This window comes from Carassius carassius, chromosome 2 (genome assembly GCF_963082965.1).
Source record: "Carassius carassius chromosome 2, fCarCar2.1, whole genome shotgun sequence".
Taxonomy (NCBI): Eukaryota; Metazoa; Chordata; class Actinopteri; order Cypriniformes; family Cyprinidae; genus Carassius; species Carassius carassius.
The window spans coordinates 7,078,699-7,094,441 of record NC_081756.1 but is presented as its reverse complement, the minus strand read 5'-3'; the positions used below and the strand labels follow the sequence as shown (position 1 = coordinate 7,094,441).

The following is a 15,743-nucleotide window of genomic DNA, read 5'->3' as shown; positions in this document are numbered from 1 at the left end:
GCGTTTCATTCTATATGAGCCACGGTGAAGCACTAGAGAGATTCAAACATGTCAGTTGTACACCCAAACAAAGGCTGAATCTGACACTGCATCGTTTCCTAATATACAGCAGTATGTGAGTGTCTGGATGTCCTACTGATTCTACCAAGATTTGGGAGTGTGTATCTGATGGACACTTTACTCTCCCCTTATTGTGTCACATGACAACGTTAAATGGTGTACATCTGGGTTACATTCACACTATGTAGAACAAACTTACTTGTTAATGGTTGCTAATTTACCACCTGTTCAAAGAGCAGAGAGCATGTGATTTCGGACAAAGCCAAAAATCATGACAGTCGAGTGACTGACAAATACTCTGCAAATCAGTGCATCTTATTCAAGAGATTCAAGATTTTTATTCATCACATACACGGTTATATAGAGCATATATATTCACGTCCTCTGAAATGAGAAGGCAAAGTCTGCTTGTTTTAGTCCAGTGTAAATCCATGCTCTCTTTATGTCTATATTAACACAATATACTGCGTATTAAACCAAGTTATGTATTTATAAATGATTTTATATTGTGTAAGGATGAAAGAACCTGATATACTTTGATCTCCTTAGAAACAGACAATACAAACATACACGGGCATTTGTTTAATTTTAAATCCCTTCACCCATGCTTCCTTCTACTCAGTCTGCTCAAAATGATTACATGAAAATGTCAATGCAAGTGAACTAACACTCATGTCTAGTATCATTGGAAATGTCTCAGTGCAACTGGTACAATGGTCTCAATCTTACAAAAGTAGATTAGAAGATAATACAGATCCAAAGAGTCAAGAGATATCTTGATCACTGTGATGGGAGTGCCCTTTCCTAGGGTCCTCCATGTAAATTACCCCCTGTTCCCATTGAGTTGTAAAACCACCCAGGCTTGGGACCTGAGTTAAAGCAAATTCCAATTGTTAGTTCCTGTCTCAATCTCGGGGGATGTTTTCTTGGTCTGAGGTATTTAAAGGACTGCAGAAAGAGGATCAGGGCCTTCTGTAGCTAGAATGAGTGTGTCCACACACTTCATACTGTGTATTTTACTAAAAGTCAGGTATGCATCTTTTACTCTTAGATTCACCTTTGAGAATTTGATGTCTTGTATTGAATTGATATCTATGAATTGGCATAATCCTTACCTGACTGATAATAAATTGTTACATTTGATTTACTCTGAGTTACTCTGAAATTATTTTCTCAAGTAGATTAAGTGAAGGCTATGTTTCCGCAAATCTGCGTCCAGGGTTAAGTGCATACTAAAACTCAGGCTAGATGGAGCATGCAGCACATCAGGTGAGATCATAGATTTCTGAGTAACTGCTTGACTTTAGTCAGAGGTGGGTAGAGTACCCAAAAACTGTACTCAAGTAAAAGTAAAAGTACTTCTAGAAATATTTACTCAAGTAAAAGTAAAAGTACTAGCCTTGAATAGTTACTTGAGTAAGAGTAAAAGAGTATCGGATAAAAAATCTACTCAAGTAGTTAGTTACTAGTTACTCTGGGTCATATATACTGAGCCTATTTTTATTTAGATATATAGATAAAATGTATGTAATGTATGTGTGCGTGTATAAATGTATATATTTCATCAGCCTTTACTCCAATTTATGTAATTTATTATAAAACCCAGTCTGTTTACTTAAGTAACAGATATAGGTGTCATGCCATAACATATTTTTAATACGACTGACTTTATATTAAATGTGAATTTAACATTGAAAGTTAATGTGATTTAAATATTACTACTAATCTTTCATTGTTCAGAAAGAGAGCAAATAACATTTACACTGACAGTCTAGATTTCAATCACTCTCAGAAACTCCCATTAAAATCACTGAAACTGTTAACACTGTGAAATCAATATCTTAATTAAAGATTCGTACACACATCTGCACTTTGTTGTTTCTGACGAGAGAATTCGCCAGAAAGAGGTATTCAGTCAGTGAGCGAGTGAAGGAAGCACCGGCATTTTAGCGATGACTCATCTGAACGCCTCTGATTGGCCAATGCTTTAATAAGCTCAAAAGAATCATGTGTGATTTGTAATGCGCAGCGCTGTATAAACGCATCTATCTCTGGCTCAGCGCCAGCAAGCAATCACAGATCTGAATTTAGCAGCTGATGATATGACTTGCTGAACGTACTTGCACTGGTGTGATTGTATTAAAATTAATAAAATCTTAATCGGCTATTTTTTGTCTTTTGGAAGCTGCATTCAACTTGAATCCCCCCCTTAATAAGCCTCACACGTACAACAAACTAATGTCACAGTGGTATCGTGTACTGTAATCGAATGTAGCCCAAGTTATTACCTGTTAAACAGTAGACACGCGGTGTTCATCTAATAAGGATCTCCATCGCTAGCAAATAATAACCTTTGCAGATTTCAATTCAGTGCAGTTCCAGCCACGTTTTCAACGCTCTTTCTGTTCTTAAACGTTACAACTCCGAGTGAACCACTTCAGACGCTCAGCGCGTGCGGCAGGGAACTGAACGACTCATTCAAACTGATTCATGAACCAATTCACTCGTTTGCCAATTGGTTTGATCAAGCCTTTGAACAGAATTGACTCAAAAGAATGAATCATTCGCGAATGGGCATCGCTCATTGCCCAGAGAAAAGTAGACGGCGCGTTTGGAATAAACTGAAGCATTATAACATTTATTGCATTAAGATAAAGTAACGAGAGGAGCGTCGCCCACAGTAACGAAGTAAAAGTACAGATTTTCCCCCAAAAATTTACTCAAGTAAGAGTATAAAGTACCCATCTTTAAATATACTCCGAAAATTTATTAGTTACCCCAAAAAATTACTCAAGTAAATGTAACGAAGTAAATGTAACTCGTTACTACCCACCTCTGACTTTAGTTAAGTTGTACTCAGTTGCATTAACTATGGGGGGCTAGTCAAAGTACTGGTCATAACCGCTGGTTATTGTCTCAGCTTTAATTAAGTGGTACGTAGTTATATAACTGTCGGGAGCTAGACCGGTAGTGCTAGCAGAACCGCTGTTACGATCCTAGGTAGTGTCTAGCTCCCGTCGGCAGATCCCATAATCTTCTGTTTATTGTGTTTGTTTATGATGATTTAATTTGGTTCTGTCTTAGGAGTGTAGGGGTGTCCTGCCATTTACTTTGGTCTGGTTTGTGATTTGTTTATTTATAGGGAGTTAGGGAAGTTACTTTGTAATTTTGTTTATTCCCTGATTAGGTAATTGATATATGTTTGATTATAAGTTTATTTTGTTTATTATTTTGGCCTTGGGGCACCCTGAAGTCATTGCTCCTTAATTTAATTATTCCTTCCACTTTAAATAAATTATACTTTTGTGAAACTTAGTTTTGTGTTGCTGGTGATCTGTAGGCTGGGGCTGGTTTCCTGTTACTATTAACAAAACGCTTGCCAAGCCCGTCCTGATAATAGGGGACGTAACACCGCTGATTATTGTTTTAAGCTTTAACTAAATTGTACATGGGTAACTGAGGGGGACTACTAGTCATAACCTCTGACTACTGTTGAGACTGGCGAGTTTGTGATCGTGGGGCACACGTAGAAGAACGGCCGTCGTGGGACACCCTGGGCGACATAGAGTCCTAATGAACGAGTAAAATAAAGTAAAGAGTTAAATTAGAATAATCAAATGTCAGAAGAATAACAATAATAATTAGAGACCAACAAAAGACTTGAAATTTGCCTTTCAACCTAAATTCGAGTTCATACTAAAATGGAGTCAGATTAAATAATAAAATGGAGTCCGATTTGAGTTTAACCTAAAATGAATAACTCTATGCGCTGAAAGACCGAACACGCAGGAAACCTTCATCCAGCACTGGATACCTTCCTTGGGCATTATTTTGATGAAAAAATGGGTTGAAAATATGGTGACTAATAATAATAATAATATCACCTCATCCTAAAATCCAATTTTTTTTATGTTGAATACACTGTTTTAATCATTACTATATCATTATTATTAATAATAATAATTTTGTTTGAGAATCAGACAGACTTTGTTATTTTATTAATATTAATAATAATCTAAAAACTGCCTTCAACAGAATGTTGATAATCTTCAATCAGTTTATTTTCGATTCAGATGTAAGTGAAAGTGATGATGAGTGGATGAGTTGTTTCACATTGTAATTATTCCATCTTTTCTACATATTCAGTCAATCATCCAAATTTTCTCCTGAGGTCCTGCCTGTCTCGTCACCTTGGATAAAACCTTGAGTAAGGTTCTACATATCTCACTACAGATCCGTTACAAACTCAGAATGATCTGTCTGTGTGTGAAGACCTCTCTGATTCTGGCCTGTGTCTCCTCTCAGCACTGCTTTAATCGCACAGGAGTCCAGTTCACTGCTGGCCGCTGACTTCTGAAGCACTTCAGCACATGTGTGTCCCTATAATCAACCATTAGTCAAGAGAGAAGAACAGAGAAAACATGGAAACCTTACAATACTCCGATGGATTGCTCGATGATCTGATTGTCTACACAGCTGTAAAACTGATGAGTCCATGTTGGAGTTAATGTACAGCACAGAACCAGTACTCACAGTAATGCGAATGTCAATGATGATAAAGACTGATATACACTTTGCAGATAAACGAGACACCAGTTGGTCTTGACAGCTGAGGAGGGTGACCTGCATCAAATATGAACTGTCTTAAGGGTTTATGTATAATCACAAATATGCCCAAGACAGAAAAAAAAAAATATATATATATATAAAAATTGATTGCCTGAATGCACTGTAAGTCGCTTTGGGTAAAAGCGTCTGCTAAATGCATAAATTTAAATTAAATTTTTGTATTTAATTTAAATTTTATATATATATATATATATATATATATATATATATATATATATATATATATACACATATTCTCAGCTTATCAATTTTGCATTAATACAATTAAAAAAGTTTCAGTGTGGATTTTTACAAAATATTAAAAAAAATATTTAAAAAATACAATATATACACACACACACACACACACACACATTTTAAAGTAAATATAAATATTTTTTAAATAATAAATTAAATCTGCCTTACTTAAAAGCATTACAATAAATAGTGCTTTCATGTACAAGTGCTTTACTATTTAATATATATGAAATACAATATATCTTTTTGACAATAATGTTGCTTCTTTATATGGATATATATGATTATAAAGAACACTGAGATCATGAGAATTTTGTGGAAGAAATGTGCTTATGAGAAAAATAATACAGGAAAAAAAAACATACCAGATTTAACATACCAGTTTATTCATCAGCATCATTTCCCCAAACAGCCTCCTCGTCACGTCTTCATAGAATACTGTGGCAGACTCTGTGCCGTCACTCTAACGATGCTCTTAGTAAGAGAAACAAGCACATGACGTCTGTGTCTGCTGTCTGACCAACACATGAAGGAAAAGTATGATTTTTCAAAAATGATTTTTTTTTATTAAAATATTACTGGCATAATTTGTTTCCCCAGTATGCCTAGACCCTCTTGTAGATACCTGCCCTGAAGTTGGCTGTGCTGATTTTTATGAAATAATATGTATTTTTTTTTACATTTTTTCCAGACTTCGCAAAATAAATTGTCATTTACATAATCGAACAAAAACATGTTTTCAACCAAAAATGTTGAAAACTATTTGTAGTTATAAATATATTGGGTTACACATCACACTTGCATCTTTCCAAATTGCAAATTGATTTATTTCTCTGAAATGCAACTGTTAAGATTTTACACAAAAAGAACACCAAAAAAACGCTGAACACTAAGCCACTGAAACCTTTCATTCATATTTCACATAGAAATATGATTTCACATAGAGCAGCTGTTACTACACAGAGCCGTTGTTAACTGAGAAGATGCGCAAATACATGCTTGAAATGAACGTGGATTTGCGCATCTTCTCAGTTAACAACGGCTCCGTGTAGTAACAGCTGCTCTATGTGAAATCACGCACCTGATGGAGTTTACCGCTGATTAGAGAACAGGCTTTACTGCGCATAACGATCGTCCGACCGTGATCGGAGCAGCCCTAAAATAATCAGCACCACGACCATTACCTTAACTTTATTTATTTTTTAATGATTTACCAAAAAAAATTTTGTTTTTTAATATCTGTCAAGGACAGAAAAGGTACCATAGTTGGAGAATCACCCATACACACAAACACACACAATTATCGGTGTAAAGTACCTATTAAAGACACTTTGTGTACATTCGCTGACAGCATCTATGAGGATGGATGCATTTCCAATTTTCTCAATATCCTTTCTAATGTTCCTGCATCAGTCTCTGCAATTCACCTCTGACAAAAAAAAAAGTAAAGAAAACAAAAGAAAAGATAAATCCACTCCACTGCGAGGAACAAACCCCTCCGTAGGCCACATGGAGTGCTGTTTGCCGTAACACAACCACAATTGTCGCAAAACTCTATTATTTTGCAGTGGTGTGACGTATGGTTGACGTATTTGACAGCTCGAATCCGATTGGCTGTTGTGGTTTGAAGCCTTGGAGACGTGATGTTCATTGCTACCTGACTGTACTTGCTCTCTGTATGTATATCTTATATATATCTTTATTTCACGGTCTCCCGAGTCTTTATAATGTGAATTAATCAGATAATGTTAATTTGGTCCTCTAGCCGCGGGTTAAGAGAGTTTGAGTAACTTTAAAAGCAGTGTTGTTGTGAAAGTGGTCAGTAGCCGCTGGCTAAACGCTAACTGTGCTAATGCAGAAATCACAGAGTTTGTCCAGTTCTCCTTCACTTTAATGATCGTCTTCAGAATTATCGGTTCAAATACTTTATTTATAATCAAATGAATGATGCCAGTCTCTAAGAAGAGCCGCTTTAGTGTTAGTTTGAGGCTGATTTGAGCTGCTTTAGCACCGCAGCTAACAGAGTCATTGTTCTCAGTGCAGCAGCAGCACACATCATTATTCATTTATGATCAGTTTAACGTGACAGATAAGTGTGTGAATAAGACCTCAACATATAGCTGTGACTAAATGATGGTTGTGCATGTAAATATGCATAATTGATACATATGAATGCATCTACTATCTACATTATGATTTATGATATATATATATATATATATATATATATATATATATATATATATATATGCATGTATGCATGCCTATGGTGATTTTTCTATATTGCTCTGCTTCTCTAGAATGAAGATCTGAAGTGGATGTGAATATGGATGCAGAGCGCAAAGACTGTTTCAGATCTACAAGACATTAATGAAAGGTCATTTTGGCTCATAGATGAGCTCTGTAGGACATGGCCTGTTTTTAAATGTAATTTGTCATATTGTATTATATTGTGTTATCTAGGCTTTTTCACGAATGGTTTTAATGTTTTTGAAGCAGTGCAACTAACATTATCAGTACTTTTATTATCTCACAGGTGATGTGTGCAGTTTTCTCTCATACTGTTTTTTTATTTTCACAATCAAAGATAATATCTATCTTATGTATTTTTGTCGTATCTATCGTTTTTTCCGAACAAATTATTTTTTTTAAATCTACAACAAATAAATGTTTAAATATAGCTTATCTGCTAGATTTATTTTTAAATTAGTTTTTGAAATTACTGTTCATTTTAATACTGTGTCCAGTAGCCTAGTTAACAATGCAACTGCAATATAGTGTTGGGTTTAAGATTAATACTGGATTATGGTATTCAAATAAACAGTAATTCTGAAATCTTTTATAATATTTTAGTTTTTAGTTGTTCATTTTTCTTCATTTTAAATGAGCAGCGTGTACATAGTAAATTAATTAGGTATAGATATTAGAAACTAGACTGATTCCGCTGAAATGTGTAAAAACTGTGAACTCTGCATTTTCATAACTTTTGAGTTTGAGGCCTGTTTGTGTGATCAATGTCGGATGATTTGTTCATGCATTTCCTTTAAAAGTGCTTTGCATGATTAATGAATTGTGCTTTGATTCAAAATGAAGAGGTTGTCTATCAGTTTCTTTCGTAAATGTCAGCCGTGTGTACTTGTCTGCAGGGACACAGGAGCGTCTGAGCTCGTACTGCGAGATGTGACAGGATGCTGAACCATCACTGCAGAAGGAACCCAGAGTTACAGGAGGAGCTGCAGATCCAGGCGGCGGTGGCAGCCGGCGATGTCTACACCGTCCGCAAGATGCTGGAGCAGGGCTACTCGCCCAAGATCAGAGACGCCAACGGCTGGACGCTGCTGCATTTCTCTGCGGCGAAGGGCAAGGAGCGCTGTGTGCGTGTGTTCCTCGAACACGGAGGTAAAGGGTTTGGGTTTTATGACGGTAGCAAGATCTGATTTAAAGCATCAGTTGGTAAGAAAATCTAAAACGACCTGCCTAGTTTAACAGTTATTAAAAACTCGGGTTGGTTTGCTCTACTTGACTCTTAAAAGAATAATTCATCATTCTCTCAGGCTCTTTATTATTGTCATTATAATGCGAAATAGTTAATAGGCAAAATGTACAAGCCTCTTTTTTCCACACAATGAAAGCAGATGGTCATTTAAACTGCCACAGTCCAAAAGGGACAAACAAGCATCATGAAAATTAGTGTTTTGGGTTCCTTTTTGTGTCTATCAATCACGATTTAATTGTAAAAATTATCATGCAAATTTGATTTCACTTACTTTGATCAATGTTACCCAGTTTATGATAGTGCTATTTTACTCTCTTGCACTCTATTTAGATTCCCTATCTTGTCATCTTTTATGGCTTGAAACGCTAAACTGGTATTGTGCCTTTTAGATAGACACTGCTGTTCTGTTATGTTCATGTCTAGGTGTAGTAATGTATTCCAGACGTTAGGGGGCGCTAATATAAAACAAAGTTGTTTTTGTCGAAACATCTGCAGATAGAATGATCCACAAACAAGTGTTTAATTTTGCAGCTGCGAGGCCATCTGTACTGATTGAGATACATAAATGCACAACGACTGTAATCAGAATAATCAGTACCATGATGTAGTGCTTTGATTAAAATATAGTAACATTATGTAAATGATGGAAGTGTTTGTGCCTCTTCACAAGCTAATTATACACATCAAACCTCTTTATATATGTTATGATTGCACATATCATCAAAAGTTTATAAATATCCTAAATATAACTTAATAATATTACTTTAAAATCCTGAATTTTTTTTTTTTTTTTTCAAAAGTCATTGAATTTACTGTAGTCTATATAAATGTTTCAAGTTATGTTCACACACAATGTAACATATTTCATATGATTTCTCTTTACAAGGGCAAATTCTGTAAATGGGTTTCTGTATACTTTAGTCACAAATTACTGGAAAGCAATTGAATCGATCATGGACATTCTGTCATTAAAAACTGTTGGAACTGAATTATTAAGTTTTAGTTGGCTAATCATTCTTACAAATAATTATAATCCACAGTTTAGTTATATAAAGTATCTAAAGTCAATTTTCCATTTTTTTTTCTTTTTTTTTTATCCAGCCGTTATAAGATAATGCTTTATCGATTTTAATATTTTATTAATGTAATTTATTAATATATTTGAATTCATATAAAAATATTTTATTTTTATTATGCATTCGTAATGCATTTATTATTTGATATGCCATTTAAAGATTTTAACATTTGAAGTATGTTCTAAATTGTCAGAGCTCTCACTGCAACAAAAAGAACAAATAAATTCATTTTTATATTTGCTTATGTAATAATTATAGCAAGCCTAATAAATATTAAATAAATATATTTAGGAGACGCTTTTATCTAACCTTGCACTTGCTAACGCAATGCTTTACCACTTGAGCTACAGGAACACAAATATAAATGCATATTTTTTTGTCAAACATTTTTTTTTTTTGTTTTGGTTGTCAACTTACCTTTATTTCTGTAGGGCTTCATACAATACAGAATATCTGACACAGCTTCACAGTAATGAACAGGAAAGTTTTTCAGTGGAATGAGTTCAGTTTTGTCGTGTGTCCGTCTCTCCAGCGGATCCCACCGTGAAGGATTTCATCGGAGGCTTCACCGCTCTGCATTACGCCGCCATGCACGGTCGCGCCCGCATCGCCCGCCTCATGCTGGAGTCCGAGTACCGCAGCGACATCATCAACGCCAAGAGCAACGACGGCTGGACCCCGCTGCACGTGGCAGCTCACTACGGCCGCGACTCCTTCGTGCGTCTCCTCTTAGAGTTCAAAGCCGAGGTGGACCCGCTCAGCGATAAAGGCACGACGCCGCTGCAGCTGGCCATCATCCGCGAGCGCTCCAGCTGCGTGCGCATCCTGCTCGACCACAGCGCCAACATAGACATCCAGAACGGCTTCTTGCTGCGTTACGCCGTCATTAAGGGCAACCACTCGTACTGCCGCATGTTCCTGCAGCGCGGAGCGGACACTAACCTGGGCCGGCTGGAGGACGGCCAGACCCCGCTGCACCTGTCGGCCCTCAGAGACGATGTGCTGTGCGCTCAGATGCTGTACACGTACGGAGCCGATACTAACACGAGGAACTACGAGGGCCAGACGCCTGTGGCTGTTTCTGTCAGCATGTCTGGCATCAGCCGGCCCTGTCTGGACTTTCTGCAGGAGGTCACAAGTAGGTTCACCCTCTCTTTAATGTTCATAAGTGGATTTTTATTTTTTGATTGGATGGTAATGTGGCACAAATATTAGGGAGGATCTCAGTATTTTATATGACAGTTCTGTCTCTGATTATTTAGCACCACCAACAATTATGTACAAAATCATGTCAATTTTAACGTAACTTTTGATCCAGTAGAAGCTGAAACTCGAAACTTGATTTTCATGTGACTATATTTGTGCGCTGTTTTGAATGGGGTTGCAAAAAGGTGGAAAGTTTCCAGTAAATTTTGGAATCCTTTCAGGATTATTCCAGGAATGTTTTGAGGAAATTTTCCACCCCTTTGTAACCCTAGTTTTGAGTCTTATTTTCACATTCAGACATAATTTATATTTAAAAATGTACCATTTTTGGAGTTTTCAAGTAAAATTAATTTCGAAAACCTAAGGTGACGATCTAAAACGTCAGAGATAATTACAAAATAAGCTTTCATAACATGATATTAGATATCTAGGCTTAATTTCACATTATAATCAGTGACATTTTTGTTCGTTTGCTAACTTTGTTTCTGTCGTCAGTTTTCTTGAGTTTTTAATTACCTTTTGTAGTGAACACCTTTCTGCTAGAATGATTTGTTTTATTTTTATCTATTTAATATTTTTCAAGAAAAAGCTTCGTTCAGCTCAACTAAACTAAACTTTTAGCTTCTAACTTTTAAAGTCAAATGTAAAGCTGTAAAATGTTAGTATTTATCATAATATCATATTCGGCATAATTTATTTAAAAAAATATATATATTTTCATTCTTATACAAACTTTTTATTTGAAAAAAACATTCTATGAAACAACATATTATTTTTTAATGACAATAATGAATGAACTTGCTTTAGTACCGGTTTATCATATCATATTTTACAGGCAGAATTCTATATATTTAGATTTATTACAAATAGAATTAGAATTTAATTTCAAATATTAGTAAAAAGAATTACAGTACAGTAATGAATTGGCATGCCGTAATTTATTATATTTGTAAAAAAAAAAATGCAATTCATTCTTTTACAATCTTTTTTACAAAAATAATTAATATAAAAAATATTAATAACAAATTAACTTGATTTAGTGCTTCATAACTTTATATATTTTAGTGACAATATATTTAAATTTTTAACCACTGTAATGAATTAGCTTGCTGTAGCACATTCTAAGACACTTATAAATCATTCCAGTTAATATTACAGATACATGTTAGAAAAGAGCTCCAGTCGAGTCTAACAGGAAGCTTTAAAACTCCAAGGGTTAACAGCAGGGGATCATCAAAGGAGCTCATATTCCCTCTTTTCTCCAGAAAAAAGTCAAATCTCACGCAGAGCATCTGTAAGCTGAGCAATGGGCGAGTGAACGGCGTTAGAGAACAATAGTCCATCTGAGGAGCCAGCCGTGTTACCTGAAGCACTAATGATCACGTACACAACAATGGCCACATGCCTGCGCTTCGCTTCGATATCACCATCTCAAAGCCACCTGTCGCAGACATTTACTCGCTGTCAGCTCATTCAGAGAGATCTCGTTTCACCTTGATTATTTATTAAAAAAGCAAGGACTCCGACTCTGAGAGCATGACTTCATGTCTTGAAGAGAGTGACTGCGCTGCGTGAGAATACGCGCTGATTTCATTTCTGTTTCTGCGCTGTCACCTGTAGTTGAGAGCTTTTGCTAAGGCATGGAGACTGACAGAAGACAGGGGCTGCAGATGGCCGTCTCCAGCTCTTTGTAGTGGTTTTTCCAGCTGGCTTGAGTTGTGCGCACACAGCCTGTGCCATATTGTGTTGGGACTGGAAAACCGGTCCATTACAACTGATAACTCTGTGCACCAGGTCCCTGCAACTCTTCTACGACTCTATCTTTTAAGATAATAAATGGACAAATGGTTTTCGTGTGTGTATGTGTGTGCTGATGTCTTTTTTTCAAGGCCATTTGTTCTCTCTTTAACCATTTGAATTAAATCTCTGTTTTTTGTTGCTGTACATATAAGATGTCTATGCAAATTTAGTTTTATATGCTCCTTTTTTTTAAATAACAAGCACTTTGTGACAGATTTCTAAATTATTATGTTTATTTAATTAAATTTGTTTATATATTTCACTTGTAATGTTGCTTACATTGATTTATTTTTTTTGTCAGAAGCAGAATAGTTTTTCATGCTCCTTCCTTAGTAACATCCTCTTTGTGCCAAATTTCTATATTATTGCATACATATGTATTGCACAGATGTATTTCCTGTGCTTTTTTTCTACCCTAATATCTTATAATGTTGGTAAAGTCATTTTTCTCTTTTCTAACCCTTTTCAAACCCAAATCAGCACAGTATGAAGAATCGTATAATAAAACATAAAAAATACAATACAATAAATAAATAAAAGAAAATGATAATCAGCAACATTAAGCAGATTTCGAAAGAAAAGTCTGTTTTGGCCTCTTAAAACAAGCAAACGCTGGGAAATTTCTCATTTCACCTGTAGTTTTTAATTTGTATCTCCTTAATTTAATTCACAAGGCAGATAAAAGACCGCCTGTCCTTCGTGCATCATAAATCAGCTTTAAACTATTATTTTGAAATTCCTAAAACATCATGAACTGAGTTGAGCATTTTATTATTAACCTGACGAAGTCAAAGCATCTGGAGCTTGACCAGTGTTCGTTTCATGCCATCACTTTCATTTAGGTTGACTTATGTGATGCCAATACTCCTAATGTTGCATTAGACGTTACATTTCTGTCTGTCTGATGAGTTTGGTGCTTCTGCACACATTTATTCAGTGTATTTAACGTAAGACACATAATAAAGTACCCTTCCAAGTCAGTTCCAGGAGACAAATGTTGCCCATTGGTAGATTTTATTGAAAGTTTATATGATATCTATAGACTGCAGACACAGAAATGCTTGCGCAGGTGGTCACACAGAAATGCATTCAGGTTTGTTTAACCTGACACTCGTTGTGTTTCAGGGCAGCCCAGGACTTTGCAGGATCTGTGCAGGATAAAGATCCGGCAGTGCATCGGCCTGCAGAGCCTGAAGTCTCTGGAAGATCTGCCCATTGCCAAGGTCATGAAGGACTACCTAAAACACAAGTTCGACAGCGTTTGACAGAAGCCGAGCCACTGCTTTCTGTAGGATCCCTTAAGACTATGCAAACTCGAAACCTCTGGGAGCAGGTGCAGTGTTTTGTACAAGCGGAGAGAAATGCTGTGGATCGGGGAGCACTGTAATGGCCATGTTGATTCGTTCACCGAAGCAGAAATTCCCCACCCATGAGAGACATCTGATTTGTACCAAATATCGTTTTTGTTCTTAAATCCGACAGACAGCCTTTGTAAGTACTTGACTTTTTCTATCGGCTACATTCTCAGACAAGGCAAAGATAAAACCTTTTAAGCTATCCAGAGAAATTGGCAAATAATCAGGTCGCCATCATAAAAATATGCATGTGCTATTGTTATTTTTGCCGTGTATTTTCAGCCCATTGGGTCATTAACCCTTTGTTGAGAATCTCATTCGTTTGTATTGAAAAGCGCACCAAAAAACCCACAGGCTCTCATTTCTTCTCTGTGAACTTTTTTTTAATTCTCATTTAATTTAATATTTTTATTTAAAAGCTGTCGATATCAGAGGTGCTTGGCTTTAGTTTCCATTTAAAGGTGAAGAATAAGTCTATTTGCGAGAGGTCTACAAAGGTGAACATGTATTACATGCATCCATCATTAACAAACTTTATGTAAATATTTGTGTCATATGTACAGCAGATATTTTTAGACTATTTAAGCGTGTGTTTTGGGGGTTTTGTTGAGTGGTTCTGTGTTTTTCATGCGACCTGTCAAGGGCTTTGATGTGGGAACGTCCGGACTTCTGGGATGAAGTGGAAAATAAGTGATGCTTAACTGAGGCCATCATTGTCTTGTTATTGTGCACATGAGAAATCTCTTAAGGGTTTTTAATTTTTTTCCATAATATATAATGATTTGAAATGCACTTAATTTGTTTTCTACAAAATATAAGCATTAGTCAAAGTTCTGTGTAGCATTAAGTTTCAGTTCATTTGGCACTTCTTCATCGCAACTTTATTTTCGATCTGTCCCCATAAAATCGGAGTCAAGTGACTCTCGCTCACTGTTACTCTTGACTATTTTCTCCAATCCGGTTCGAACACTAGCTGCCTTTACTTCAGTCCGTGACGCAGGACAGCTACAGCATCTCACCACATCACGAACACCATTCAAGTGCATTAAAGTGACCAGCCACAACATTTCAATGATTTCTGTTTCTAGTTGAGTTTAGGGTGTTTGTTGGGACTGAAAGCATCTCTGCACGACCATAATGTATTTAGAAGCAGGACTGATTTGAGAGCCAGGGAATGTTATTGGGATCTGTCTTCACTAATCGGAAGTCTTCCACAGCTTCAACTACTGAATGTATATAATCTGCTGTTTCACATGTACATGTGTGTGAATAAATGGATCTTATTGCTGTATTTGAAGCAGGAAGTGTGCCGTGTCCATCGATTGCATCCATTTTTCTAGAGTTTGATGACTTTCTAATAAAATGTCTGTGATTTTTAAAATATGCCGATTTCACTGAATTCGTTGTTTATTTGGTAATCGTATGCGAGCATTGAAATCATTACTTTTAACTCCAGTATAATCAGCCCTAAAACACTGTTAATAATCACTGGCTGCTTTAAGATCATTTTACAGGAATCTTGCAGGTAAGACTCAAAATCAAATCAATATTCACCCTATTTATCCATTTTAAATATTTGTGATTGTTAACAGAATGTAGTGGCTTGTTTGTTTTTCAGCCGACGTCACGAATCCTTGCTATATCGGCGTCTTCATCTGCCTGCCTCTGTTTGATATGTAATGCCACTTTTAATGAACCAAAAAAAAATAAGTCATTTTTTCTTTTTCGTTTGTATATCCTGTTTTACTCAAACATGCATCGGATCACAGAAGTAAATGAGTTGCAAATGGCATTTCACTTCATCATCTAGCTTTCTGTGGAATACTGTAAATAACCAGAGTCATTATGTATATGTATTATATTATTAATGTTTTCTTTGTTAGT

The 15,743-nt window shown here is 36.0% G+C and overlaps 1 protein-coding gene across 2 annotated transcripts; it reads left to right on the top strand.

Moving 5' to 3' along the window:
* The first annotated feature begins 6,523 nt into the window (after positions 1–6,523).
* Positions 6,524–14,463, top strand: LOC132101289 (ankyrin repeat and SOCS box protein 7). Of its 2 annotated transcripts, none has more exons than XM_059506143.1 (5): positions 6,524–6,602; positions 7,227–7,303; positions 8,073–8,325; positions 10,031–10,636; positions 12,325–12,573. In XM_059506143.1, the coding sequence occupies exons 3-5, from the start codon at positions 8,115–8,117 to the stop codon at positions 12,339–12,341; spliced, it is 834 nt and encodes a 277-aa protein (XP_059362126.1). In that variant the 5' UTR covers positions 6,524–6,602; positions 7,227–7,303; positions 8,073–8,114; the 3' UTR covers positions 12,342–12,573. The 2 variants fall into 2 exon arrangements, with proteins under 2 accessions (XP_059362126.1, XP_059362117.1); XM_059506134.1 differs by lacking the exon at positions 12,325–12,573 and adding an exon at positions 13,630–14,463 and having other exon boundaries at positions 6,525–6,602.
* The last annotated feature ends 1,280 nt before the right edge of the window (positions 14,464–15,743 follow it).